We start from the raw sequence: 18,759 nt of genomic DNA, 5'->3' as shown, positions 1-18,759 counted from the left end.
CCCCGTCTCTACTAAAAATACAAAAACTTAGCCGGGCGAGGTGGCAGGCGCCTATAGTCCCAGCTACTCGGGAGGCTGAGGCAGGAGAATGGCGGGAACCCGGGAGGCGGAGCTTGCAGTGAGCTGAGATCCGGCCACTGCACTCCAGCCTGGGTGACAGAGCGAGACTCCGTCTCAAAAAAAAAAAAAAAAAAAAAAAAAAAAATTAGCCAGGCATGGTGGTGCATGTCTGTGGTCTGAGCTACTCAGGAGGCTGAGGTGGGAGGATTGAGCCCAGGCCGAGGGTGCAGTGAGCTGTGACTGCCCCACTGTACTACAGCCTGAAAAACAGAGCAAGATCCTTTATTTAAAAAAATCAACAGCTGTGTGCAGTGGCTTAAGCCTGTAATCCTAGCACTTTGGGAGACTGAGACAGGCAGACCGCTTGAGGTCAGGAGTTTGAAACCAGCCTGGCCAACATGGTGAAACCCCATCTCTACTAAAAATACAAAAAATTAGCTGGGTGTGGTGGGCAAGCCTGTAATTCTAGCTACTCTGGAGGATGAGGCAGGAGAATCGCTTGAACCCGGGAGGTGGAGGCTGCAGTGAGCCAAGATGGTGCCACTGCACTCCAGCCTGGGCGACAGAGAGAGATTCTTGTCTCAAAAACAAAAAACAAACCAAAAAAACCCACCCACAACCAGAATCCTAAGGCAGTGGTGTGCTGAAGCGGCTCATATTGGCTCAAGGGAGCTGACCTGTTAACAATTTAGGATCTCGGCTGGGCATGGTGGCTCACGCCTGTAATCCCAGCACTTTGGGAGGCCGAGGTGGGTGGATCACAAGGTCAGGAGATCCAGACCATCCTGGCTAACATGGTGAAACCCCGTCTCTACTAAATGTACAAAAAATTAGCCGGGTGTGGTGGCAGATGCCTGTAGTCCTAGCTACTCGGGAGGCTGAGGCAGGAGAATGGCGTGAACCCGGGAGGTGGAGCTTGCAGTGAGCTGAGATGGCGCCACTGCACTCCAGCCTGGGCAACAGAGCGAGACTCCGTCTCAAAAAAACAAACAAACAAACAAACAAACAAAACCCAACAACAACAAAAACCAATTCCGGATCTCTCAGCCAGTTGTTTAATCACCTGTACCTTGAAATCCGGCACGGTGGGAGCGTTTATATCATGGAAATTGACAAAAGTCATATAGGAGGACTTTATTTTTTTTATTTTTATTTTTTATTTATTTATTTATTTTTGAGACGGAGTCTTGCTCTGTGCCCCAGGCTGGAGTGCAGTGGCGCGATCTCGGCTCACTGCAAGCCCCGCTCCCCCGGGTTCATGCCATTCTCCTGCCTCAGCCTCCCGAGTAGCTGGGACTACAGGCGCCCACCACCTCGCCTGGCTAATTTTCTTGTATTTTTAGTAGAGACGGGGTTTCACCGTGTTAGCCAGGATGGTCTCGATCTCCTGACCTCGTGATCCGCCCGTCTCGGCCTCCCAAAGTGCTGGGATTACAGGCTTGAGCCACCGCGCCCGGCCGCAGGAGGACTTTAATTTTATTCCAGAGAGCTCCTTTACTGCGTATGGATTCCGGGGCCATGAAAAGGCAGAGAAAACCAGTGAGCAAGAGCTGCCAGATAGAGAAGACAAGAAGATATGAGAGTCCTAAGGCCCTGTCCGGGGTCCTCGGGGGTCCCCCTTCTCTGTTTCACAAACACAGCATTGTGTTTCACAAGCACAGCAGCTCCTGAACTGCTCAACCTCAGAACTAAAATGGCCTTGAGCCAGGTGTGGTGGCGCATGTCTGTGGACCCAGCTACATGTGAGACTGAGGCATGAGGATCCCTTGAGCCCCAGAGGTCGAGGCTGCAGTGGACTGAGATTGTGCCACTGCGCTCCAGCCTGGGTGACAGAGCCAGAACTTGTCTCAAAAAAAAAAAAAAAAAAAAGCCTCATATCTGCCAGAAGTTGCTACATCCTTTCTTCTCACAGAAGCATAGCTAGGGTTTGTCAGAGACTTTATTTATTCCCCACAGAAGGGGAAAGTCCCAGGTGTCTGCGGGGGTGCATTTCCCCTTGGTCTGAGGTGTCCAAAATGCAGCAGGTGGCGCTCAGGCATCAGTCCCCCATAGGCAGCCACAGGGCCTTGGTCCGCGCCGATCGCAGCCCCAGCTCCGGGCCTGCCCCCTCGGCCTCCTGGTCCCAGGCCCGCAGGCAGCCCCTGTTCACCCACACCGGTTTGAGGTTTCCTGCTGAGGCCCACTCCACAAACTGGGAACCCTGAGGTGGGGAGAGAGGGGGGTCAGCACTTCTGCGGGCTTGTTGCTAAGCACCTGCTTCCTCCGCGATGACTGTTACTGATCAGGGGCTTCAGGCTGGACCTATGCTCTGTAGCTGCAGTGCTCAGTTCCTTCCAAGCAAAACTTCCAGATGGTAGGGAAAGGCATTTGACCCAGGGGTTAGGGAATTTCCTCTCCCTTAACAGCCCATGTTGAGAGGAATGAGGCCCAAGGCTCTTGTCAACAAGTTCACATCTGTTACCAACAGGTGATTTAAGAGAGTGGACAGTGGGGCGCCGTGACTCACTCCTGTAATCCCACCACTTGGGGTGGCTGAGGCAGGCAGATCACACGAGGTCAGGAGTTTGAGACCAGCCTGGCCAATATGGGGAAACCCCATCTCTACTAAAAAAAAAAAAAAACCCAACAATTAGCCAGGCATAGTGGCGAGTGCCTGTAGTCTCAGCTACTTGGGAGGCAGGAGAATCACTTGAACTCGGGAGGCAAGGGTTGCAATGAGCCGAGATCGTGCCACTGTATTCCAGCCTGGGCGACAGAGTGAGACTCTGTCTCAAAAAAATAAATAAATAGCGGTGGCTCACGCCTGTAATCCCAGCACTCTGGGAGGCTGAGGCGGGTGGATCACGAGGTCAGGAGATGAAGACCATCCTGGCTAACACGGTGAAACCCCTTCTCTACTAAAAATACAAAAATAGGCCGGGCGCGGTGGCTCAAGCCTGTAATCCCAGCACTTTGGGAGGCCGAGATGGGCGGATCACGAGGTCAGGAGATCGAGAGACGATCCCGGCTAACACGGTGAAACCCCGTCTCTACTAAAACATACAAAAAACTAGCCGGGCGAGGTGGCGGGCGCCTGTAGTCCCAGCTACTCGGGAGGCTGAGGCAGGAGAATGGCGTAAACCCGGGAGGCGGAGCTTGCAGTGAGCTGAGATCCGGCCACTGCACTCCAGCCTGGGTGACAGAGCAAGACTCCGTCTCAAAAAAAAAAAAAAAATGAGCAGGGCGTGGTGGCGGGCGCCTGTAGTCCCAGCTACTTGGGAGGCTGAAGCAGGAGAATGGCGTGAACCTGGGAGGTGGAGCTTGCAGTGAGCTGAGATCACCCCACTGCACTCCAGCCTGGGCGACAGAGTGAGACTCTGTCTCAAAAAAACAAAATAAAATAAAAATAAATAAATAAATAAATAAAAATTAAAAAAAAAAAAAAAAAAAAAAAAAAAGAGCAGACTCAACCAGTCTGCTCCAGATCACTTGAGCCCAGGAGTTTAAGATCAGCCTGGCCAACACAGAGAAACCCCTGTCTCTGCAAAAGAAAAAAATTAGCCGGGCTTAGCTGGGCATGGTGGTGCATGCCTGTGGTCCCAGCTACTCAGGAAGCTGAGGTGGGAGGGTGACTTGAGCCTGGGAGGTTGAAGCTGAAGTGAGGTATGATTGCATCTGGGTGACAGGGTGAGGCTCTGTCTTAAAAAAAAAAAAAAAAACACAAAAAAACACTGTACACTGTGGGCCTCCAAATCTAGGGTGTGGTTCTTAGCAACGGGCCGTCCACTGAGATGAGGTCTTCGGGCTGGACAGCTCTCAGGCCCTTGTTGCTAAGGACAGCCTCTTCCTTAGTAACTGGAGTACTAAGGGCGGGGCCTCAGAACCTTGTTGTCAAGGAGTTTCTCCCCTTAGCAACAGGAGTTCTAAGAGGGCGGGGCTGTGTTTCCGGAAAAGGAGGAGCCTGTTTGAAGTTTGAGATGCTGAAAATGGCAAAACAGAACAAAGAGCACCTGGGCGGATCCGAAATACCACATGGCCTGGACGTCCTGGTGCAAGGCCAGGCAGCGGGTCAGATGGTCCCGGTCTCCTGTCACCACGTTGGCCAGGCCTGCTGGGAACAGGGTGGCCATGTCCTAGGGGATGCAGAGAGTGGGTGGGTTGGGAGGGCCGTGGGGGCAGGGCAAGGAGTGGGCATCCAGGGGGCGGCCATGGGAAGGAATGGGACGGGGGTAGGGGGGGCGGTCTTGGACGAGAAAGCCCCAGGTCTGGGCTGAAGAATGGGCACTGGGTCCCCAAGGAGTGAAGGTTTGGATGCTGGGGCTGGGGGCAGCATGCGTACCACGGAGGGTGCGGTAAGAGCCAAGCTCCTGCCGAGTTTGGGCGTTTTTCTGCTGCCCTGAGGCTACCGGGAGGAGAGGCAGGAAGGCAGGGGGATATACCTGGCAGACCTCCAGGGCCAGCAGGGGACAGGCTGCGCTGGGCACCATGACCACAGTGTTGCCGTAGGCCAGGGCGGGAGCCAGCAGGGACACGAAGGCAAGCAGGGGCCACTCGTCCGGACACACCACAGCCAGCACACCCAGCGGCTCCCGCAGGCGCAGCACAGGGCCTCTCAGCCCCGCTACCTGCAGGGACAGGCGGGTCACGCGTGGGGCAGGGGAGCCCCGCCCACAGTGAATGAGAGACCGAGTTCCTCCACGTCCTTCCCAACACCTGGTGTTGTCCCAAACCGCACCCTTGTGGAAGCGCCCGCCATTTCGCAGACTCTGGTCAAAGTGAATCATTCCACGGGGGTTCGGGCGGTGAGAAACATCCTGCACAACCAACCTTCCTTCCTTCCTTCCCTTCCTTCCTTTCCTTCCTTTCCTTCCTTCCCTTCCTTCCTTCCTTTCCTTCCTTCCCTCCTTCCTTTCTTCCCTTTCCTTCCTTCCCTCCTTCCTTTCCTTCCTTCTTCCCTCCCTCCCTCCTTCCCTTCTCTGTTTTTTTTTGAGATGGAGTCTTGCTCTGTCTCCAGGCTGGAGTGCAGTGGCACGATCTCAGCTCACTGCAACCTCCGCCTCCCAGGTTCAAGTGATTCTTCTGCCTCAGCCTCCCGAGTAGCTGGGATTACAGGCGCCTGCCACCATGCCCGGCTAATTTTGTATTTTTAGTAGAGATGGGGTTTCACCATGTTGGCCAGGCTGGTTTCAAACTCTGGACCTCAAGTGATCCACCCACCTCAGCCTCCCAAAGTGTTGGGATTATAGGCGTGAGCCACCGCGCCTGGCCAATTATTGTATTTTTAGTAAAGATGGGTCTTTACCATATTGGCCAGACTGGTCTCGAACACCTGATCTCAAGTGATCCAGCCTGCCTTGGCCTCCCAAAGTACTCGGATCACAGGCGTCAGCCACCGCGCCTGGCCCACTCTTATGTTTTTTCTCTTTTCCTTTTTTTTTTTTTCCTTGAGACAGGGTCTTACTGGGTAGCCCAGGCTGGAGTGCAGTGGCATGATCACAGCTCACTGTTGCCTTGACCTCCCAGGCTAAAGCAATTGTCCCACCTCAGCCCCCTGAGTAGCTGAGAATACAGGTGTGTACCACCAGGCCCAGCTAATTTGTTGTTTTTTGTAGACATGAGGTTTCATTGTGTTGTCCAGGCTGGTCATGAACTCATGGGCTCAAGTGATCCACCTACCTCAGCCTCCCAAAGCACTGGGATTATTTTCTTTTGTTAAAAAGAAATACGGTGTTAGGGGGTGGGAGGCAAGGGGAGGGAACTTAGAGGACTGATCAGTAGGTGCAGCAAACCACCATGGCACGCGTATCCCTATGTAACAAGGCTGCACGTTCTGTACATGTATCCCAGAATTAAAGTAAAATAAAAATAAAAAAGAAGGCTGGACGCAGTGGCTCACACCTGTAATCCCAGCACTTTGGGAGGCCGAGGTGGGCGGATCATGAGGTCAAGAGATCGAGACCATCCTGTCTAACACGGTGAAATCCCATCTCTACTAAAAATACAAAAAAAAAAAAAAAAAAAAAAAAAAAAAATTAGCTGGGCATGGTGACAGGCGCCTGTAGTCCCAGCTACTCGGAAGTCTGGGGCAGGAGAATGGCATGAACCTGGGAGGCGGAGCTTGCAGTGAGCCAAGATCGCGCCACTGCACTCCAGCCTGGGCGACAGAGCAAGACTCCATCTCAAGAAAAGAAAGAAAGAAATATGGTTTGGCCCATGATAGAGTTTGGATGTCCCACCCAAATCTCATGTTGAAATGTAATCCCCGGCCAGGTGTGGCGGCTCATGCCTGTAATCCCAGCAATTTGGGAGGCCGAGGCAGGCAGATCACCTGAGGTCAGGAGTTTGAGACCAGTCTGACCAACAGGGAGAAACCCTGTCTCTACTAAAAGTACAAAATTAGCTGGGCACGGTGGCGCATGCCTGTAATCCCAGCTACTCAGGAGTCTGAGGCAGGAGAATTGCTTGAATCTGGGAGGCAGACCCATGAACTGAGATCGCACCATTGCACTCCAGCCTGGGCAACAAGAGTGAAACTCCGTCTCGGGAAAAAAAAGAAAAAAGAAGAAATGTAATTCCCAATGTTGAAGGCGGGGCCTGGTGGCAAGTGATGGCATCATGGAGGTGGATTCCTCATGAATGGTTTAGCACCATCCCACTTGCTACTGTCCGCGAAGTAGTGAGTTCTCCTGAGATCCAGTTATTTAAAAGTGTAGCACTGGAGGCTGGGTGTGGTGGCTCATGCCTGTAATCCCAGCACTTTGGGAGGCTGAGGTGGGCGAATCACCTGAGGTCTGGAGTTCGAGATCAGCCTCAACATGGAGAAACCCCGTCTCTACTAAAAATACAAAATTAGCCGGGCGTGGTGGCGCATGCCTGTAATCCCAGCTACTTGGGAGGCTGAGGTAGGAGAATTGCTTGAACCTGGGAGGCGGAGGTTGCAGTGAGCCAAGATCGCACCATTGCACTCCAGCCTGGGCAACAAGAGCGAAACTCTGTCTTAAAAAAAAAAAAAAAAAAAGCGTAGCACTAGCTGGGTGCAGTGGCTCACGCCTATAATCCCAGCACTTTGGGACGTCAAGATAGGCAGATCACTTGAAGCTAGGAGTTCGAGATCAGCCTGGGCAACATGGCGAGTCTCTTGTCTCTACAAAAATACAAAACCACCCAGTCGTGTGTGCTGGTGTGTGCCTGTGATCCCAGATGCTCAGGAGGCTGAGGTGGGAGGCTCGCTTGGACCTCGGAGGTTGAAACTGCAGTGAGCCGGCCGGGCGCGGTGGCTCAAGCCTGTAATCCCAGCACTTTGGGAGGCCGAGGCGGGTGGATCATGAGGTCAGGAGATCGAGACTATCCTGGCTAACATGGTGAAACCCCGTCTCTACTAAAAATACAAAAAACTAGCCGGGCGTGGTGGCGGGCGCCTGTAGTCTCAGCTACTTGGGAGGCTGAGGCGGGAGAATGGCGTGAACCCGGGAGGCGGAGCTTGCAGTGAGCCGAGATCACGCCACTGCACTCCAGCCTGGGAGACACAGCGAGACTCCGTCTCAAAAAAAAAAAAAAAAAAAAAAGAAACTGCAGTGAGCCATGATTGTGGCACTGCATTCCAGCCAGGTGACAAAGGGAGACTGGTGCCAACAGGCCTAGCTAATTTTTCTATTTTTTGTGGAGACATGGTTTCACTATGTTGCCCAGGCTTGTTTCAAACTCCTGGCCTCAAGTGATCCACTCGCTTTTGCCTCCCAAATTGCTGGGATTACAGGCGTGAGCCACCAGCCCTGGTCAGGTGTTTTTTTTTTTTTTGTGACACAGGGTCTCACTCTGTCGCCCAGGCTGGAGTGCAGTGGCGGGATCTTGGCTCACTGCAACCACCGCCTCCTGGGTTCAAGCAATTCTCCTGACTCAGCCACCCGAGTAGCTGGGACTACAGGCGCCCACCACGGTACCCAGCTAGTTTTTTGTATTTTTAGTCGAGACCGGCTTTCACTATGTTAGCCAGGAGGGTCTCCATTTCCTGACCTCGTGATCCACGCACCTCGGTCTCCCAAAGTGCTGGGATTACAGGTGTGAGCCACCGCGCACCCAGGTGTTCCTTTTTTCTTTTTTTTTTGAGACGGAGTCTCGCTCTGTTGCCCAGGCTGGAGTGCAGTGGCATGACTTGGCTCCCTGCAAGCTCCGCCTCCCGGGTTCACACTGTTCTCCTGCCTCAGCCTCCCGAGTAGCTGGGACTATAGGCGCCCACCACCACGCCCGGCTAATTTTTGTGTTTTTAGTAGAGACAGAGTTTCACTGTGTTGGTCAGGCTATTCTTGAACTCCTGACCTCTTGATCCGCCCGCCTTGGCCTCCCAAAGTGCTGGGATTATAGGCGTGAGCCACTGCGCCCCCAGGTGTTTCTTTATAGCAATGCAAAAACCGCCTAACAGCCCACTAAATTGATTTTATGGTCCAGGAATGGGTCACTATCCATCATCTGGCAAACGCCGCTCTACGAGGCAGGTTGTGTGTCCACTCACTGTACAGATGAGGAAACTGAGGCAGGGAGAGGTGAAGCCACTTGCTGATGATCCTGCTGTGGAAGGCAGTGGGGCTGGGCCTGGATCCCAAGCCTGGCTCATCTCTGAGTCTGAGCCTCTAGTCTGAACCCCACCCCACCTGCCCAGCTCACCCACGTGCCCACAGATCCTTCACCTGCAGGGTGTGGCCTTGGGCCTGTGCCCGGGCCCCCCATGCCCGAAGTCGCCTTGCACTCAGCTCCACCTCCGCCTCCGCAGCCTTGAGCTCCACTCCCTGCCTCTCCAGCCTTGAGGCCAGGGTAGATTTCCGGCGTTCCAGTGCAGCCGCCAGGGCCCATAGCAGGGCCGCCCGGGCCCCTGGGGACTGGCCCGCCCAGCTGTGGGCAGACAGTGCACAGTAGGGGTTGGCATCCTGGTCTTGGCTTTCCTGACACCCCACCTCTGTCCACAGCCCCTACCCTGGGGGCCCAGCTTCCCAGTCCACCAACTGCTGGGGGCCCAGGCTCCCCTCTCTACCATGCCATGACCCCTGGGCTTTCCCGTGTGACCCCTCTTACCCAGGGAAAGCCTGGTGAGCGGCCTCCACGGCACCTCGGATGTCCTTGGCTCCACCCTCAGCCACGTAGCCATGGAGGTTGCCGGACGAATCCTGGATAGGCCTGGAGCTTCGGGCCCCAGGAGCCTGGAAACGGCCCCCAACGAAGAGCCCATAGGGGGGTGCTGGGCTGGAGTAGGGTGGGGCATGAGGAGGAGTCCTGAGCCCTCAATCTGCTCAGACCTTATGCTCTACCCCACTGGGAAGACCGCCTCGGCTCCCGTGAGCCTCTGGGGCACCCCAAACCCCTGTTCCCATGAGCATCTGGGCACCCTAAACTCCTGCTCCCATGAACCTCTGGCAGACCCTAAACTGCTCCCCTGAGCCTGTGGGGCACCTCAAATTCCTGTTCCCATAAGCCCCGGAGGACCCAAAGCTTCTGTTCCCATGAGCCTCTGGGCACCCTAAACTCCTGCTCCCATGAACCTCTGTGCTCCCATGAGCCTCTGGTAGACCCTAAACTCCTGCTCCCTTGAGTCTTTGGGGGTACCTTAAACTCCTGCTCCCATGAGCCTCTGGGGGACCCCAAACTTCTGCTCCCATGAGCCTCTGGGAGATTCCAGGCTTCTGCTCCCATGAGCCTCTGGGGACCCTAAAATCTGACTCCCTTGAGCCTCTGGGGGACCCCAAAATCCTGTTCCCATGAACCTCTGGGGGACCCTAAACTGCTCCCATGAGCCTCTGGGCGACCCTAAGCTCCTACTCCTTCTGCTCCCGTTAGCCTCTGGGGCACCCCAAGCTTCTGCTCCAGTGAACCTCTTGGGGACCCCAAGCTCCTAGACCCATGAGTTTCTGGGAGAGCACAGACATTCATGGGGCAGAGCTGAGTCTCAGCAGGCCTGGGGTGGGGAAAGTGTGAGGCCACAATGTGGTACTCAGCAGGACCATGAGACAGCTTGGACGGACCTTGCACCAGCCCTCCTGTCCATGGGGAAACGGGCATCAATTTCCCTCTCCCCGTTCACACCCCCAGACCACTGGCCCCCAACGACTCACCTGGGCCCTATTTCAGTCCCAGCCGGCAGGGTTGAGGGAACAGCAAGGCCAAAGGTGTCATAGTTCAGGTTCTTGGAGAGGCAGGACAGCCGGGCAGGGGTCCCTGAGGGCCGCAGATACTCATACAGCCCCTGTGAGAAGGACAGTGTCAAGAGGATGCAAGGGGCACGTGAGGCTGGATGCAAGTGTCAAGGGCATGGCGGGGAGCGGGGCTGGTGACGGGGAGGGGATGTGCTCACGTCTGGGCCCCCATGCCAGGAACACCCACTCTCCTTACAGCCGCCTGTGGGCACCGAAGGGTCTCTGAGGCCGTGGGCATTGATCCAGACGGTGCCCACCTGGAGCCTGTGGGGAAGATAGAGACGTCCGACACAGGAAAACAGATGGTGGCTGGCTGGGAGAGGGGTGAGTTAAAGGCGCAGGGAGCGACCCAGGGAGAAGGGAGATGAAGACAGGAAGAATGAGGAGAGGAGTGAGCGCCTGGGCCATGCAGACTGACCCGTAGCCCAGCTCCAGTGCCTGGCCCAGCCTCTCGCTCCACACGCTGGCGCTGCCCCCGCGGGGCGTCCCGTTGGCCAATGCCAGTGCTTCCTTGGCTGTGCGGAAGGGGGAGGCCACAACCACAGGCCACGGCACCTGCAAGGGGTGATGGGGAGGCTCAGGCCTCTGGGGCCCACCCACCAGGAAGGGGCCCAGAGCAGGTAGCAGCCCCCTGCCCGGGTCACACGGTCACCCCAGGGGCTTCGGCAGGCACGGAGCTGCTGCCCTTGGCTGGCAGTGGGTAGGAGCTCTACAGACCTCAGGGGCTCACCTCTGCCCGGGCACATGGGGAGGCTGGGGGCAGGTTGGAGACCAAGGTTGGAGGATAGAATGGGTGTTCTGAAGGCACATTGCCAGCCTGGAACACCTAGGGAGAGAAATGATCTAGAAGTCGACCTCCAGTCCCTTCCTGCTGAAACCCAGCAGTGCAGGCTCCCAGCCCCTCCTCCCTCAGACCAAGGAGTCCAGACCCCAGCCCCTCCTCCCTCAGACCCAGGAGTCCAGGCTCCCAGCCCCTCCTCCCTCAGACCCAGGAGTCCAGACCCCAGCCCCTCCTCCCTCAGACCCAGGAGTCCAGGCTCCCAGCCTCTCTTTCCTTAGACCCAGTTGTCCACGCCCTGCTCCCTCTTCCCTCGGACCCAGGAGCTGGGTCTCCAGGTCCCTCCTCCTCAGACACCCTCAGTCTGTGACCCCTGCCTCACCTGTGCACCCTGGCTCTGTGCCTCACGCACAAAGCGCTGGACCAGATCACATGCAGCAGCCCCCCGGGCCCCCATGTCCACGGCCCCATCCAGCCCTCGGCCACTCCGAAGCCGCCCCATCCGCTCCTGCAGTCGTCTCATGGCTTCGTCCCACACAGACTCCTGGATAAGGAGCCTGAGGCCACCCTGTGAGGAAAAAGGGCGTCAGGAGATCACGCCATTGCACTCTAGCAAGTTGGTGATCTGAAGAGTGAAGACAGAGGCTGGAAAACTAGGGACATGGACACTCAGATAAATCAACAGTCCTGAAGAACAGAGAGGCCGGGCGCGGTGGCTCACGCCTGCAATCCCAGCACTTTGGGAGGCCGAGGCGGGTGGATCAACAGAGGTCAGGAGTTTGAGACCAGCCTGGCCAACAGGGTGAAACCCCGTCTCTACTAAAAATACAAAAATTCGCCAGGTGTGGTAGTGGGCGCCTGTAATTCCAGCTACTCGGGAGGCTGAGGCAGGAGAATCACTGGAACCCGGGAGGTGGAAGTTGCAGTGAGCTGAGATCGCGCCATCGCACTCCGGCCTGGGCGACAAGAGCAAAACTTCGTCTCTCAATAAATCAATAAATAAATAAATAAAAATGAACACATATAGAAAAACAAAACAAAACAAAAAAACCCAACAAATAAAATGAACAGAGACTCAGGACCCCAAGGCCTGGAGACAGACACCTACAGCCTCTAGGGTGTGAGGGGACAGGAGTGCACGGGTCTCACCGGGCCGCGGTCGGACCAGGCGGCGTCCACAGCACCCTCCACAGCCGAGTCGACGTCCGCTGTGTCTGTCAGCAGCAGCAGCGACTCCGTCCCCAGCGCTAGGCCCAGCTCCGCACACTCACCCGCCAGGGTCCGTCGAAGGGCACGGCCTTCCTAGGGACCCCCCGACAATTCAGCCGCGGGAGGAGCTTTGCAGCCCCCAGACACGTTCCACCACAACCCCTGTCCTGAAGGTACCTCCAGGGCTCCGCAGAAGGCCACCTTCTGGATTCCAGGCTGGGAGGCCAGGACGGGCACCAGGGAGGTAGGGCCACTGATGACATTCAGGATTCCTGGGAACGGGCCCAGCTCCCCTGACAGCTGGGCCAGGAGGAGGGGCGTCGGGGAGGCCAGGGGCACGAGGGCCACCACAGTGCAGCCTGGGGAAGCGGAGCAGCTCAAAAATTCAGGAGTCCAAGTCACAGCCCCTCCTCCCTCAGACTCAGGAGTCCAGACCCCGGCCCCTCCTCCCTCAGACTCAGGAGTCCAGACCCCGGCCCTTCCTCTGACAGACCCAGGAGTCCAGGCTCAGCCCCTCCTCTCTCCGATCCAGGAGTCCAACCCCCCAGCCCCTCTTTCCTCAGACCCAGGAGTCCAGGCCCCAAACCCCTCCTCCCTCAGACCCAGGAGTCCAGGCCCCAAACCCCTCCTCCCTCAGACCCAGGAGTCCAGACCCCAGCCCCTCCTCCTCCCTCAGACCCAGGAGTCCAGACCCCAGCCCCTCCTCCTCCCTCAGACCCAGGAGTCCAGACCCCCGGCCCCTCCCTCAGACCCAGGAGTCCAGGCTCAGCCCCTCCTCTCTCCGATCCAGGAGTCCAACCCCCCAGCCCCTCTTTCCTCAGACCCAGGAGTCCAGGCCCCAAACCCCTCCTCCCTCAGACCCAGGAGTCCAGACCCCAGCCCCTCCTCCTCCCTCAGACCCAGGAGTCCAGACCCCCGGCCCCTCCTCCTCCCTCAGACCCAGGAGTCCAGACCCCAAACCCCTCCTCCCTCAGACCCAGGAGTCCAGACCCCCAGCCCCCTCCTCCCTCAGACCCAGGAGTCCAGACCCTGAACCCCTCCTCCCACAGACTCAGAAGTCCAGGCCTCCAGCCCCCTTGTCTCTCAGACTCGAGTTTGGGCCTGACAATCCCCGCCTTTCTCAGACCCAAGAGTCAGGACCCCCCAGGCCATCATTTACCCACAGCCAGGGCAGGGCAAATCCTCCACATCATCTCAAGGAAGGAGAATGTGGGTGGCAGGATGAGGCCAATTACTCCTGCAAGAAGAAAATGAGGCGAGAGACAAAAAAAAAAACAAAAAAAAAACAAAAAAAAAACAGTCAGGCGTGGTGGTGCATGGTTGTAGTCCCAGTTACTTAGGAGGCTGAGGTGAGAGGATTTTGAGCCCAGGAGGTCAAGGCTCACAATTATAGTGAGCTATAATTGCACCACTGTACTCCAGCCAGGGTGACAGAGAAAGACCCTGTCTGAAAAAGAAAAAGAATGAGGGGACTGGACGTGGTGGCTCATGCCTGTAATCCCAGGCACTTTGGGACGCTGAGGTGCGTGAATCATCTGAGGTCAGGAGTTGGAGAGCAGCCTGACCAACATGGTGAGACCCCCTTCTCTATTAAAACACAAAAATTAGCTGGGTGTGGTAGTGGGCGCCTGTAATCCCAGCTACTCGGGAGGCTGAGGCAGGAGAATCACTTGAACCCGGGAGGCGGAGGTTACGGTGAGCCGAGATTGCGCCACTGTACTCCGGCCTGGGTGACAAGAGCGAAACTCTGTCTAAAAGAAAAAGAATGAGGGGATTGGAGCTGGCACTGCTGGGTCATGTGAGAGGAGAGGGCTAGGGACTCCAGGGTCTCACCCATGGGCTCCCAGCCTGCCAGTGCCTCCTCCTGGGTGGATGCCTGGATTGCATGGTAGTGGAGAAGCTGCTGGGCCAGCTGGACGTCCCCGTCTCGAACCTCTCGAACAGCCCGCCCAGTCACCAGGGATTCCAGGGTCCACAGCAGTCGCTGGTGCTTCTGGATCACCTTGGCCAGCCTGTGGAGAAAGCAAGAGGGTGCTCATTTTCCAACAGGCCTCAGGCTCACAGAGTTCTGGACTGCTCCTATATACCTGGACTACAATCCCCATGAGTCCGAGGCATCCCCACCATTTACCTGGGGCAAAGGGCAGTGAAGATCTGTGGGAATTGTAGCCGTGGAAACACAAACCTGAGGATGCTGTGTAAAGGTCTTGGCCGCTGGAAATCCCTGAAGCTTCTGGGAAATTGAGTCTTAGCTTCTAACCCCAATTGCATTTTGGGAAATGGAATCTTTGTCTCTAGCTGCCCCCAAAGCAGCTAGGAAATGGATTTAGGGGCTTCACCAGCTCCAGTGAACTGCTGAGAAATGGAGCCCCAATGCGCTTCAAGAGTCCTGTGAAGTACAGGCTTCGCGGCTTCTAGTCCCACTGAATAGTGGACAACGGATGCATGTTTCGACCACTACTGCCCCCAGCACATACTGGGAATCTGAGCCTTAGCTGCAAATTAATTCAGTGGGATCTTGGGAAATAGCCTTTGTTCCCATGGTCTCAAGTGGATGCTGGGGGTCCCCGCCTCCCAGGGTCCACACCTCAGCTGCATCACCTGACCAGGTGCTGGGCCCGGACGACGCCAGGGTGGGCACTCCAGCTCTTAAATGCCGTCCTGGCTGCCTCCACGGCTGCGGCCACATCCTCGGCCTGTGCCTGCAGGCAACTGGCCAAGTTCTCTCCTGGGGAGAAAAGTGGAGGGACTCAGATGGGAGGAGAGATGGTGGGGAGCCCATGTCAGGTCTGGAGGGGGCTGAGATTTTCGGAGCCTGGATCAGCCCAAGGGTGTAAAGCTGGTCCCCATTCTCTGCTGGGTCACGGCTATGATCACCTCCAGCGCAAGGAAGGGATTTTCACAGACAGCAGTTTCACAAAGCCTCCACAGAGACCCGGAACCATAACTAGGGTGACTGGTTTCAGAAGGAACCAGACATTGCAGTCCCTCTCTCACCACCAGCTGCTTCCTGCCCTCAGGGCCCTAGGCAAGGGGAATGGGTGTTGGTGGGTAGGGCTACAGGGCACAGATACTTCTCTTCCACTAATGACTGGGGGACATCTCGTACCTGTGATGGGATCCTGGCAAGGCACTGAAGTCCTGTGTTCAGGCTTTAACCACTTCCCATTCACATAGTGGCCCAAGCACCGGTCCTGGGTGTCCAGCCAGGCCTGGGGGGAGGTAGAGACAGTTTGGAAAGGGGCTCGGGAGGAGCTGGGGCAGTTCAACCCCTACCCAGAATCCTCTAGGAGGGGACATCTGTCTCCCTCTGCTCCATCAGCTAATTCTTTTCCTCTTATTGCTTTAGAAAAAAAAAGTTTGGCTGGGCGCGGTGGCTCAAGCCTGTAATCCCAGCACTTTGGGAGGCCGAGACGGGCGGATCACGAGGTCAGGAGATCGAGACCATCCTGGCTAACACAGTGAAACCCCGTCTCTACTAAAAATACAAAAAAAAACTTAGCCGGGCGAGGTGGCCGGCGCCTGTAGTCCCAGCTACTTGGGAGGCTGAGGCAGGAGAATGGCGTGAACCCGGGAGGCGGAGCTTGCAGTGAGCTGAGATCTGGCCACTGCACTCCAGCCTGGGTGACAGAGCGAGACTCCGTCTCAAAAAAAAAAAAAAAAAAAAAAAAAAAAAAAAAAAGTTTGTGGTAAAATACAGCATTTCAAAGTATACACTTCAGCAGTTTAGAGGCATTCTACGCATTTACAGTGTTGTGCAACCATCACCACTCTCTAGTTCTAGAACATTTTTCCTTTTTTTTTTTTTTTTGAGACAGAGTCTCGCTCTGTTGCCCAGGCTGGAGTGCAGTGGCATGATCTCGGCTCACTGCAAGCTCTGCCTCCTGGGTTCATGCCATTCTCCTGCCTCAGCCTCCCAAGTAGCTGGGACTACAGGCGCCCGCCACCACGCCCAGCTAGGTTTTTTGTATTTTTTAGTAGAGACGGGGTTTCACCGTGTTAGCCAGGATGGTCTTGATCTCTTGACCTTGTGATCTGCCCGCCTTGGCCTCCCAAAGTGCTGGGATTACAGGCGTGAGCCACCGCGCCCGGCCCCCTTTTGTTTTTTTGAGATGGAGTCTTGCTCTGTCACCCAGGCTGGAGTGCATTGGCGCGATCTCGGCTCACTGCAAGCTCCGCCTCCCGGGTTCAAGCCATTCTCCTGCCTCAGCCTCCCGAGTAGCTGGGACTACAGGCGCCCGCCACCACGCCTGGCTAATTTCGCTTTTTGTATTTTTAGTAGAGATGGGGTTTCACTATGTTGGCCAGGCTGGTCTTGAACTCCTGACCCCAAGTGATCTGCCTGCCTTGGCCTCCCAAAGTGCTGGGATTACAGACGTGTTAACATCTTTAATTCATTCAATTAGAGTCTCAACTGAGTCCTTGGGCTGGTGCCACAATAGTGGCGCCTATTTGGAGTCCACTTTGGGAGGCTGAGGTGGGCTGAGCCTAGGAGTTCAAGACCAGCCTGGGCAACATGGTGAAAGCTCATCTCTTCAAAAAATACAAAAAGTTAGCCGGGTGTGGTGGTGAGTGCCTGTAGTTCCAGCTACCTGGGAGGCTGAGGTGGGAGGATCACTTGAGCCCAGGAAGTGGAGGCTGCAATAAGCTAAGATCACACCGCTGCACTCCAGCCTGAGTAACAAAGCAAGGCTCTGTCTCAAAAAAAAAAAAAAATTTTTTTTTTTTTTTAACCATATCTCACTCACCACATCTCCTCCATATTTCTTTCTTTTCTTTTTTTTTTTTCCTTTGAGATGGAGTCTCGCTCTGTCGCCCAGGCTGGAGTGCAGTGGCACGATGTCTACTCACTGCAAGCTCCGCCTCCCGGGTTCACGCCATTCACCTGCCTCAGTCTCCCAAGTAGCTGGGACTACAGGCACCCGCCACCGTGCCTGGCTAATTTTTTTTTTTTTTTTTTTTTTGTATTTTTAGTAGAGACGGGGTTTCACCATGTTAGCCAGGATGGTCTCGATCTCCTGACCTTGTGATCCACCTGCCTCGGCCTCCCAAAGTGCTGGGATTACAGGCGTGAGCTACCACGCCCGGCTTTCTCCTCCATATTTCTTTCTCATCCTGGTCACATCTTCTCTGCTGCTAAATCCAAAACACACTGCTCACTTTCTCCTTCTACAGATTCTCCTAGCATCTCTGATGTCACATATTCCTGATTTTTCTCCTACTGGCCTTTCTCCTTTTCTTTTTTTTTTTTTTTTTTGAGACAGAGTCTCGCTCTTGTCACCCAGGCTGGAGTGCAATGGTGCGATCTTGGCTTACTGCAACTTCTGCCTCCTGGGTTCAAGTGATTTTCCTGCCTCAGCCTCCTGAGTAGCTGGGATTACAGGTGGCCGCTACCATGCCCAGCTAATTTTTATATTTTTAGTAGAGATGGATTTTCACCCTGTTGGCCAGGCTGCTCTCAGACTCCTGGCCTCAGGTGATCCACTCACCTCAGCCTCCCAAAGTGCTGGGATTACAATCATGAGCCACCATGCTTGACTTCTGTTTTCTCTTTAAAGCAAAAAAAGTTACTTAGAAGTTCCAAACTCAAACATCCACAGGGAAAAGAGACATCTGTGAGATAGTCAGGGATATTTGATCATGAACTGGCCATTAGATGACATTAAAGAACGATTTTTGGCTGGGCATGGTAGTTCACATCTGTAATCCCTGCACTTTCCCACACTGAGACAGGAGGATTGCTTGAGCCGAGGAGTTTGAGACTAGTCTGGACAGACACAGCAAGACCCCATCTCTACAAATAAAAATGAAAAATTTGCCAGTCATGGTGGTACACTCCTGTAGTCTCAGCTACTCAGGAGGCTGGGGTGGGAGGATTGCTTGAGCCCAGATGTTCCAGGCTGCAGTGAGCTGTGATTGTGCTACTGAACGCTAGCCTGGGCAACAGAGTAAGACCTTGTCTCAAACAAACAAACAAAAAACAAAAACAAAAAGAATGAGTTAATGTTGTTAAGTGTGGTAACAGACCATGGTAGTCTTGTAACAAAATGAACTCTTATCTGTTAGAAGAAAGGATTCAAATATTTATAGGAAAATACTGTGGCCGGGCGCGGTGGCTCAAGCCTGTAATCCCAGCACTTTGGGAGGCCGACACGGGCGGATCACGAGGTCAGGAGATCGAGACCATCCTGGCTAACACGGTGAAACCCCGTCTCTACTAAAAAATACAAAAAACTAGCCGGGCGAGGTGGCGGGCGCCTGTAGTCCCAGCTACTCGGGAGGCTGAGGCAGGAGAATGGTCTAAACCTGGGAGGCGGAGCTTGCAGTGAGCTGAGATCCGGCCACTGCACCCCAGTCTGGGCCACAGAGCAAGACTCTGTCTCAAAAAAAAAAAAAAAAAAAAAGAAAAGAAAATACTGTGACATCTGGGATTTGTTTAAATTACTCCAAAGAAAATACAGAAGGAAACAGCACTGGGATAAATGTTGATGATGGTCAAAGCAGAGTGATGGGTAAATAGGAGTTCAAAATAAAGGCTAATTATTCTGTGGA

At 55.0% G+C, this 18,759-nt stretch overlaps 1 protein-coding gene across 1 annotated transcript in view; it reads right to left on the bottom strand.

Moving 5' to 3' along the window:
- Positions 1-1,981: 1,981 nt before the first annotated feature.
- Positions 1,982-18,759, bottom strand: part of ALDH16A1 (aldehyde dehydrogenase 16 family member A1) — a 20,671-nt gene continuing 3,893 nt past the window's right edge. Inside the window, exons 2-17 of the mRNA XM_045379980.2 lie at positions 15,317-15,419; positions 14,809-14,935; positions 14,041-14,219; positions 13,367-13,444; positions 12,385-12,566; positions 12,148-12,300; positions 11,381-11,566; positions 10,951-11,046; positions 10,639-10,775; positions 10,379-10,484; positions 10,140-10,270; positions 9,106-9,273; positions 8,724-8,925; positions 4,479-4,664; positions 4,050-4,172; positions 1,982-2,260 (exon numbers count right to left, since the gene is read on the bottom strand). Of these exons, the coding sequence (XP_045235915.2) occupies positions 2,099-2,260; positions 4,050-4,172; positions 4,479-4,664; positions 8,724-8,925; positions 9,106-9,273; positions 10,140-10,270; positions 10,379-10,484; positions 10,639-10,775; positions 10,951-11,046; positions 11,381-11,566; positions 12,148-12,300; positions 12,385-12,566; positions 13,367-13,444; positions 14,041-14,219; positions 14,809-14,935; positions 15,317-15,419 (2,319 nt within the window). The 3' untranslated portion in view covers positions 1,982-2,098. The remainder of the gene's footprint in view (positions 2,261-4,049; positions 4,173-4,478; positions 4,665-8,723; positions 8,926-9,105; positions 9,274-10,139; positions 10,271-10,378; positions 10,485-10,638; positions 10,776-10,950; positions 11,047-11,380; positions 11,567-12,147; positions 12,301-12,384; positions 12,567-13,366; positions 13,445-14,040; positions 14,220-14,808; positions 14,936-15,316; positions 15,420-18,759) is intronic.

The sequence above is a fragment of the Macaca fascicularis genome, chromosome 19, assembly GCF_037993035.2.
Source record: "Macaca fascicularis isolate 582-1 chromosome 19, T2T-MFA8v1.1".
Taxonomy (NCBI): domain Eukaryota; kingdom Metazoa; phylum Chordata; class Mammalia; order Primates; family Cercopithecidae; genus Macaca; species Macaca fascicularis.
Note: the sequence above shows the minus strand (reverse complement) of the source record. Positions and strands in the feature narration are given on the sequence as shown.